Source organism: Chaetodon trifascialis, chromosome 6, assembly GCF_039877785.1.
Source record: "Chaetodon trifascialis isolate fChaTrf1 chromosome 6, fChaTrf1.hap1, whole genome shotgun sequence".
Taxonomy (NCBI): Eukaryota; Metazoa; Chordata; class Actinopteri; order Chaetodontiformes; family Chaetodontidae; genus Chaetodon; species Chaetodon trifascialis.
In genome coordinates this window covers 12665591-12676026 of record NC_092061.1, presented here as the reverse complement: position 1 = coordinate 12676026, position 10436 = coordinate 12665591, and the positions used below count along the sequence as shown (strand labels likewise).

General features: G+C 41.7%; 1 protein-coding gene across 1 annotated transcript; it reads left to right on the top strand.

Moving 5' to 3' along the window:
* The first annotated feature begins 3541 nt into the window (after window positions 1–3541).
* Window positions 3542–9470, top strand: LOC139332406 (complement component C7-like). The gene is made up of 18 exons (XM_070964333.1): window positions 3542–3602; window positions 3834–3895; window positions 3988–4066; window positions 4234–4375; window positions 4462–4606; window positions 4695–4833; window positions 5382–5525; window positions 5647–5890; window positions 6102–6215; window positions 6330–6496; window positions 6575–6803; window positions 7190–7361; window positions 7495–7582; window positions 8111–8243; window positions 8327–8515; window positions 8638–8734; window positions 8810–8994; window positions 9086–9470. Exons 1-18 carry the CDS (start codon window positions 3597–3599, stop codon window positions 9268–9270), a joined length of 2520 nt encoding a protein of 839 aa, XP_070820434.1. The 5' UTR covers window positions 3542–3596; the 3' UTR covers window positions 9271–9470.
* The last annotated feature ends 966 nt before the right edge of the window (window positions 9471–10436 follow it).

Below are 10436 nucleotides of genomic sequence, written 5' to 3'. Positions count from 1 at the left end.
CTTTCATGAAAACAGCAAATGGCCAATGGGAGGCAGCAGGCAACACTCACAGCAAATGGACAGAGACAGACAGAGAGACAGAAGAGCTTATGTAGTGACTGTGTCATTCTGTCTGAAAGGGCCATCGGTTAGAGCTGACCACTGCTGGTTTGCAACCTTGTTCATGACAGATCATCACCACTTTACGTAACCTCTGAACTCAGAGAATTAGGTTAAAGCGAGGCATCAGTTTTCATTTGTCTATGTTCAAATACCTGCTAATGACACCTTTTGGCTTGTGATAACTTACGTGAAGCAGCTTGTGACCCCTTGTCACAGGCTTCACGTTGCTGCTGCTCAATCGAAAACCAGCTTTTCACGAAATAAGAGGAAACAGGCTAGTTTTAAACCTTGTGATAACACTTTTGTTTAGATAATTCACTGTGTTATATTTTCCAACGACACTCAGAAGAAGTAAACTCGTAAGGGAACATTTAATCCTTCAGTTTCAATCATTTTCACTGAGCGGAGAAAAGAGTGATGTGTCCTTCTGAAATTGCTTCAGTTGAATAGTTTGTGGATTCCTGAAGGGGTGAAAATATCCAGTGTTTTGCAATAAAATTCAAAGATTTGAGAAAATACAACTTGGATCTCCAGGATGGGAACCATTGCCTTGCAGTATGTTGTCTAAACAAGCAAAGATGTTGCAGATCTGGTTAACTGCTGGGTGACTTTTCAATAAATTTCATATACTTCCTCACCCTGACAGATAACAGGAACAGACAGCAAACCAATGTCCCCAGGCCAATCAAGCCAGGGATGTCACAGTGACATAGAGTATGCATTTTGACCCATAGACTGTCTGGACACACATACTGTATCACTGTTGGACCTGTTGAAACATGAAATAGAGCTCCTTCTGGAGGACAGGAAGCACATAAGCAGCACATTCATTAAGCCTCTCTCCGTCTGAGCCTCACAGACTGTCGTTCTCTGGCAGACCAAACTTCCAGGGCAGATGGCGGTCAAAGATGCCCTCTGAACATCATGAGACCCACAGAAGCAGCACTAATGGAGGGCACGGTCTGGTGGCCTATTGTCTGAGCCAACTGTTATTCTAGCCTGAGGTGCTGGGACTTGGCTCGCTGTTGTACAGTAGCTGACTCATTTAGCATTGGCTGGTCATTTTAGAAATACAGGAAATCACTGTTGTAGTCATTATCTCCTCACTATGCATGACTTAATGTTTGATTGTCTAGAATTTGCACTATGACCTCAGGTGACACTGTGCACAAATTAAATGTTTTCATATTTTAGATTTTAAGATTGATTTCTGAGAATAATGTTGTTATCGACAGATGCTGTGTAAAAATTGAATATTTGCAGAATGCAATAAGAATGTATACTGCTGTGTATTGTCAGACAGATGGTTGGTTCTCTTGCTCATCAACAATGACAGCTGGATAGAAAATGACATGCAATTTCTGCATTGCTCTAAAATTGCTGTACCTGGGAAATTGCTCTGGAATGAGATGCTTAACTTGAAGGAGCTTCATTTTTCAGTGAATGAAGTGTGAGCACAAAGTGTTTGTTTGAGCTTGTGTTTACCAATTTCCTCTATTTTGTGCTTCTGCCATTGCTTCAGAACCAGACAGTGTATTTTCATTGCTAAAACATTGTTGAAAAAGTAAAATTTTCCATCTTCTGCAACTCATTTTAAAATGCTAAGTTGACATCCTGACTTTGTCTCCTGCTTATTTACAGAAATGATAGGCAGCAGGTATCAACGCAGCTTAAAAAAAAAACATTTCATCCAAATACTCAAACTCAGCAGTGTTCCCTCTTGAGCCACCAGTATATGATAGATATGCACAGTATGGGCCTCTGTCTGGCTGTGACAGCAGATATATGTCCATAATTAGACAGAGCTGTGGATACCACATGCAAGTATGGCAACACTTTCTCATTAAATAGCAGCAAATCTCTTTGGCTGCAAGGCATGCCTCCCTGCAGATACACATCTCATTGTCATGGACTTCATCATCCAGCTTCTCTTCCTCTCTGAGAAAACATTAAAAGCAACATTTTAATTGATCTGAACTAAATTCAGGCTCAACCTTACGGCGATGCTCTAATCTCCTCTGCATACTTACAAAATCAATGAATTTTCTTGACCTCAAATCACATTTCATAAGGAAGGAACGTTCCCAAATCTCTATTGCCCTCCAGTGTTTGCCAGACTGCATCACATCTTAGTACTCAGTTACTTTATGTCTGTCTTCATTTTCAGTCTCTTAGTCTGTAGGATATGTTGAAATGGTACATAGCTGACTGTTCAGATCTAAAATGTGTCACAATAATAGTGTCTGGCACAATGGCGCTCACTTCACAGCTAATGTCATTGCTTTAATGTGTTTTGTGAGTTTAGGGAGATAAATGCCAGACTGTGAAACATCTGTGCTCAAGATGTTCTTGAATTTGGGAACTGTCCATTATTCTGAGCACCACAAGGAGCTTTTGTCCATATTGGCTAAAAAGCTGAGCCATTCTTGACCTCTGATAAGAGCCTTAACTTTAAAGCCAATATGCACATCAGTGGGTTGAAATTAAGGGCCCCAGTGTGGGACAAGCCTTCTCTCACAGAAGAGATTTTGACTTGCCATAGCAGGAAAATCACAGGCGTTGTTAGTTGCATTAACGACGGCTCTGTTCTCGTCAAGCACCCGAGTGAGCCATGCAGCGAGCCGACAATAACAAGACACCCAGACCCTGTTTACACTTAGGGAAAACACATATGTTTTCATGCGGTGAGGCCTCTCATTTACACGCAAACTGAGATTTTTTCACAGAAAAAAATTTTAAAAACTCAGGTATTTTTTATATTATATTGTTTTCTTTTGGACGGTAGTAACGAAAAACACAGAGAGTAGTGGCTATTTATTATTTTATTCACTTTTATTTAACACTTTTCTGGCACATAGCACAGCAGTGCCAACCAAACTTAAACCAACCAGTTGTCTGCTGTTCATTCTGCAAAATATTCCCATCCTCAAGGCCAGAAGCAGCTAAAGGGAACTCGAACCGTCATTAATGTGATAACACCTGTGCTATTCCTACTGTGGAAAAAGGCCCGTTAATGTAGATGTTTCACAGTGTTCTGGTATCGTGCATGACATCTTACTTAATTTATGGCACTCCTAAAGGGAACACAGCATTATTTAGTGTTGTTAGATCCACCTGTGCTTTTCCTGCTTTGCCAGGTGAGAATGTGCGCCGTGAGAAACGTCTATTAGCTCCATAATAAACGTGACAGTGAGAACAAGCACAGCAGACAAAGATTGTCACTCCAAGAGGAATTTTTACTTTCGGTTTCAGAGTGATCTCCTGGAGGAGCTTCTTGGCAGGTTTTGCTGCACACACACACACACACACACACACACACACACACACACACACACACACACACACACACACACACACACAAATCTTTTCCCTCACGAAGTTCCAAGGAATGTCCAAGAATTTTGACTCCCTTGCGAGAACAAAACTTAGAGCCGTATAAATATCTTGCGTCAAAGCCTGTTCAAGACTCTTCTGTTTGCTCCTCTTCTCTCACCATGAAGGCAAGTAGACTTTACGCTCAATAACAAGAAAATGGCATACAAAGATTTTTCAGATTGCTGCCAAACATTTGATATACGTTTTAACTGTGATCTGGTTTCACTTAGAGTATTTCTACATTTACTTTGTGTCCTGATCTCTTCTCTTCTCTTCTCTTCTCTTCTCTTCTCTTCTCTTCTCTTCTCTTCTCTTCTCTTCTCTTCTCTTCTCTTCTCTTCTCTTCTCTTCTTCAGATCATTGCGCAGCACTTTTTAGCAGTCTTGCCATGGCTGCTACTCCTGTTCACTCAAAAAGGGTAAATCTGTTTTTGCTGTACTGGTGTTTTGGTTTCATTGAATTTATTTGGTTTCTTTTATTGAATTATTCGGTTTAAATTTCATTTCTGAGGTTTTGTGACCAGAGAGTTCATTGCCAGTGGGGGCCTTATGGTGATTGGTCACAGTGTGATGGATGCACCAAATTACAGGTCAGGAGATGATGATAAAACACACATTGTGTCAGCAAAACTGCTCAAAAGGTGTCATTAGCAGGTATTTGTTGTTGTTTTTTTAATTATTGAAGATATTTTTGAATCAATGTGCTTGTTAATAGAAGTTTTTTCATATGTCTCTGTCACATTATGGTATGTTACAGACAAGAAGCCGAGTCATGGTTGTCTACACTCAGTTTGGAGGGAACCCCTGCGATGGTGGCCGGACTCAGACCAGGGCCTGTGAAACCACGAAAGGCTGCCCTCTGGAGGATGGGTGTGGAGACAGGTTTCGCTGTCGATCAGGTTAGAAGTGAAACTTGGTTCACTCCCAAAATCACACAGAATTAAAGAACAATCACTGAGTTGTCTGACTGTCTCTCGATCCTCAGGAAAGTGTGTTAGCCAGTCTCTGGTGTGTAACGGAGATCAGGATTGTGAAGAAGATGGACTTGATGAACTTCGCTGTGATGCGCAAAAATACATTGTATGTACAAAATCAGTTCTGCCGCCAAGCATTGAACACCTAGGACTTGGGTAAGTGACCAATTGGTGTGCACCCGTACGAGCACATACAAGCAGGTACCAAGTGCTTACCAGTGGGATACTTTTACTGCGTCTGCAGGTTTGATGTGGTTTCAGGGCAGCGACGGGCCAGCGTCATTAACACAGAGAGCTTTGGGGGCCAGTGTCGCACCATCTTCAGCGGTGTCCACAATACTACCTACAGACTGCCCCTTAGTACTATCCAGTACAGCTTTATGGTTGGTCATGGAAACAACAATTAATTACAATTAATACTGAAACTTCTCTTAGTCTCTTAATTCTTCAAAGGTACCCTGTGGATTTCTGATTATCCATAAGTTTTGTCTGCATTCAACACTTCTCAAGAAACACTTTCAAAGCTACTTTTGATGCATTTAATCTCACATTGTTCACATCAACTTGGAGCCATCATCTTATTTAGCTTCTTCCATCTTTACATTCCTGCCATTTCCAACATTTTACTGCCACCAAATAAGCGCTGTCATGCATTACTGACTCTGCAGTCTGCACAGTTATGCAGTACACAGGACATCCTTTTACCTATGAAACAGAATAGACAGACAACAGGTATGCTTATAGTTTGTTTTAAGTGTCGTGTCTTGTGTGTATGTTGGTGCTTTTGTGAATGCTGGAAAGCTAGTTGTCAAAACATGACAACTACAGTGCTGCTAGTGGTCAGAATCTCCACAGGGTGTCTTTAAAGACTCAACATTTAGTGCCTTTTTTGCACATATTTGTTTCGTTAAATGAACTGTGCTGTTCACAGGTTAAAGCTCAGAATGACTTCAGTGATGAGATGTTCTCCAGTTCATGGCACTATGCAAAGGACATCGTCAAGAGACAGAAGGTGTCCGGAACCACGACAGGATATCGAAACTATGACTTTCATGAGACAAAAGACACGAGTCAGGTGACTAGGAACCTCTTATGACTTCATCTTTTAACATCAAAGCCCAGCAACAATGCATCTCCTTTGGAAAAGAACAATCATACAGTCAGATAAAACTTAATCATTTTTTTTCTCTTTCCAGACCCACAAGCTTGTAGTTTTAAAGAATGACATAGAGGTAGCTCAGTTCCAGAGCAACTCTCCTCAGTACCTCCCAGTGTCTGAGGAGCTGTGGAAGGCACTGGCCAAACTCCCCTCAGTCTACGACTTCGCTGCCTACAGGAAGGTTTTGGAAAGATTTGGAACACACTACCTGTCTGAGGGAAGCCTTGGAGGCTCCTTCAAGGTCGTCGCCAGGATTGATGAAGAAACAGAAAAATATATGGGTGAGGATTCACTAATCATCAGCAGCTTTGTGGCAGGCCAAAAACAAAGAATAGTAGATCTGCAGGCAGCTGACAGCTTGCTATGTTTTCTGAGAAACTCTCATATTCATGATGGAACATGTAGGGAACTACAGGTTGAGCAAAAACAAATCCTGCTGTTAATTTCTAACTTCAGTTTGTCTGTTTCCTTTTACTTTCTGTTGTTTTCCAGTCAGCGAAAGCCATCAGTATAATGAATGTGAAAAGACCAAACGTTGGATTCTGGTTTTCCCCATCACCTTCATGGCCTGCCGGAGTGGGCAAAACAGCCGCACGTCATTTCATGGTACAGTGTTAGTGTTAATTCTCCAAACGTAACAAAAAATACAACCTATAAAAGCACCTGAAGTCTCTGAATCTTTCTTTCATCCATCATCCCTGCAAACATTTTCTAAAATAGATAATTCCCGGAGTAATCATGTGGAAGAAGTGGATGTGGAAGGAGGAGGCATCGAACAGATTACAGCACTGAAGACAATGCAGCTCTCTGATCTGAATAGAAACTGGGAAATGTATTCAAACTGGACTGACTCAGTTCAATCATTTCCACAGGTCATAAAACAAAAGGTGAGGGAAAAGGTGTTTTACTGGGTTATCTAATCAGGCGACCTTCATCTTTCTGACCCCAACTCTTGTTTTTGGCAGCTGCGGCCGCTGTCAGAGCTGGTGAAGGAGGTTCAGTGTGCCGGGGTGAAGAAGCTCTACCTTCGCAGAGCAATAGAGCAGTACCTTACAGAGAGCGATCCCTGCCACTGCCAGCCCTGCAGAAACAATGGCATAGTCGTCATGGATGGAGATAAATGCAAATGCATCTGTAAACCTGGTACATCAGGCCTGGCCTGTGAGAACGGAGTTGAAATAGAGGGTCAAGCAGGTGGGTGTCGTATTTCAGACAGGTTCTCACAGTCAGTTTGTGCTGGAGGAAGGCGCTTTAGAGGTGCCCTTGGGAATTTCGATACCTTTGGACAGAGCCAGGCTTGCTGTTTCCTGATGGCTATGGCCTTATGTTGAATGGACAATTATGAGAGTGATATCAATATTCTCACATCTCAGCATGCAAAAGCAAACTGGTGGTGGACATGCATGTGTTTTTTTCTGGCCATGTCTAAGTATAAAATTAATTGTCTCAGGTGGGTGTGATTTTTTTACTTTTATCAAGCTGAATACCTGTAGGTACCCACCTACAGCAATTCACTCTTTAATATCACATGGACTGTAATATTTTTCTCTCTTTCGTCCTTCATGTTTCTGCTCATTAAGGAGTGATCCACGGTAGTTGGGCCTGCTGGTCTTCCTGGTCATCGTGCTCTGGGGATCGAAGGTCAAGAAGTCGCTCCTGCTCTAATCCCACTCCTCAGAACGGGGGACAGCCCTGTATTGGAGAAACCACTGAGACATCCGACTGTGAAGACCAAGATCTGCAATACTTAAAGTGAGAGCGAGTTTTATTTTTCAGAATGAATTTTTGTAACAGGCAGCACCAGTCATTGCTTTGAATTTTCAATAAGACTTTTACTGATGAAGTTACTGATGAAAACATCCTGTTTTCAATGATTTTTCCACAGAACCATGGAGCCTCAGTGCTTTGACCAAACTCTCACAGTTAGTCAGAAGTGTGGAACCCCGCCTGCTCTAATCAACGGCTACGTCCTGGTAAAGATGGAGCCAAACTTCAATTTACTGTGAACAAATTATTCCAAACATTTCACACTTTTATAATCTCATTAATTGCAGCTTCTTCCAGTATTGGTTCAGTATTACCCAGAAGACCACAGTACTCCTCCTCATATAATTTATGAGTCAGCCTAATTTACTAAAGAATGCACACCCAGATTTTAATACGGATAATTATATAATGAGGTAAACCTAATAATGAAGCCTCTAAAGCACGACATAGAAAAACAGGTGCCAGTGTGGGATGTTTTTCTGTGTGTGTGGTAGATGATCAGTATTTACATTCGGAGCTTCAAAGGGGTATTTTGTAAAATAGGGGCTGTGAAATTGAATATTTAATATGTCTCCGGTAAAGTGAAATGCACCTGGCTCAGTAGTATTGGGTCACATTTGTTATTCATATTTCAATCTCTCTTCAGTTTTCCTTTTTTAAGAGGATTCTGTGCAAAGGTCAGAACTGAAAAAATGGAAGTTAATCACATGATTTTGTTGCCACATGCTCCACAGGACCCGAAGGACGTTTATCTTTTGGGCAGTAAGGTTATGTACGCCTGCACAGATGGTTTCTATCTTATCGGTCAAACCACCATAGAATGCACTGCTAATGAAACCTGGTCTAGCAGGCCTGGGCTGTGCACAGGTGAGTACCTATAACCAAGGTTTTAACATTTACGATCGCAGTGAATCACAGTGCTGCTTTTTTAAGGCCAAATTTTCTCCCAGTCTCAAGGTGCAGGCTTGAGTCTCTCGCGGATGATGTCATAGCCTCTCCTTTATCTGAGGCCTATGGCATCGGGGAGACGGTCACCTTATCCTGTCCACCAGGTCGACAGCTCTTAGGAGAAGCAAGGATTGCATGTGACCCGAGTCTGAATTTTTCACCAGACCCCGCGGACATCAAATGCAGCCCAGGTAAGTTTTACTTCAAGGTTCACTTAAATTGTTTTATTGGACTATATTTTTATCATTGCATGCACTGATATTAGTCAGTTACCTATGAATGAACCTACGAATGATTTCTATGTATCCTACAGTCAATATGCCGCAAACTATGGCTCCATTGGTGCAATGTAAACCGTGGGAGAAGTCTTCCAAAGGAAAATGTGTTTGCAAAATGCCTTTTGAGTGCAGGTATGTTCACTCTACTGATCATCAATTCAGTCATGTCACTTTTTGCAAATTAAACTGATGTGATTTTGTTACCAGTTCGTCTTTGGATGTGTGCGCCACTCCTGTTGTGAGAAGAAGATCAGTCCTTCTGAATGTGTGCAAAATGCATGCACTGCAGTGCATGGGCAAGAGCCACATGATAGCAGAAGACAGCACCTGCAAGTGGCCAGAGCGCAACACAAGAGGCTGTGCCAACTGTCACATGTGGGAGACCTGTGATGGTAGGGACATCCGAGGTTATGAAAAACCCATGATAACGTACAGTATTTGCAATTTGTACTCATCTCATTTGTCTCCACACCATTCTGTCAGATCAAAGCAACGAGTGTCGCTGCAAGGACTCTGCAGATTGCTTGAACCCAGGATTAAACGTGTGTGTACGTGTTGGGGAGGACGCAACTGCAGCAAATCAGACCATGAGTGAGTGTGAAGCGGGGCTAAAGCGATGTAAAGGAGAAAAAGTGTCAGTTGTCAGCATCCTGCCTTGCTCTGCCTGAGGAATCAAGAAGAGGATTTGACCTTATGATCTTCAATCTCCACCTTTAAGCACATATAACATATATATATACATATACATAACACTTTCTTCATACATTTACAGTAATTGTAGTGAAATAGTGAAATCACACTGTTATTCATGTATAAAAATATGATGTTAAACTGTGTTAAGACACGAAATAAACAGCAAAACAGCAGCCATGTTCTTTTCATTATTTCACTTTTTATGATGGTCTAATATATTAAGAGACAGAGATATGCCTTAAACATAATTACAAGTAGGTGTAATTATTACAGAGAGACTGGCATCCACAGACACAATGTGTGCAGTGTTGTCTTTCCAGCTAGTGTATTACTGATTACTTATTATTTTACATACACAAGACACATATATGAAGTGGGTCTGGGTTTTGAAAATAAAAGCTTCCTAACTGTCCCTCAAGATGATGTTGCTGGACTGATTTGGTCTATTTCAAAAGATGCCCTGTGCTTTCTAATCCAGACAGCTTTCAGCGTGCCAACCAAACTCCTGCTGACAGTCTATTCCTGCCTCTGGCTCGCTGCCCTCTCTCAGTTTGAGTGCATGTGTGTCTGAACCTGCCTGTGAAACTGTGTGAAGACACCAACTTAAAGTCTCCCCGTCACATTAAAATACTTAATGTCAGCAGATGTGCGTCCCTCAGTCACGTTATGCACAGAGGCCAGTGGGTGAGAGGAAGGTGCTAGAAATGCTCAAGAGCTAGAACGCTTGCTTGCTTGCTCTCTTACAGGGGTGACACAAGCTGACATACAGAAGTTTTTTGGTAGTATTCAGGCAAGTACAGGCAGGCTATCAATCCCCATGAGCTCTAAACGTCATTAAAGCAGGGAGCTCAAAATAAATCTACAGATGGGTGACAAAATAGACAAAGGAAATTAAAGCCCATTCAAGGGTCTGGAACTCTGCTGGATGGTTGAACACCATTCTTTCAAAAGATATTCCCTTGTTTGGTGTTTTGATGATGGTGGTGAAAAGTGCTATCTGACACATTCGTTTAAAGTTGGTCCAGAGATTTGAAATCAAATGAAGGCAAAGGCCTTAGCACATGGCTCATATCGTTCTCATCAATTCATTCAGTGTTTTATGCTCTACCATTGTATGGACAACTGCAGTGTATCCCTGCAA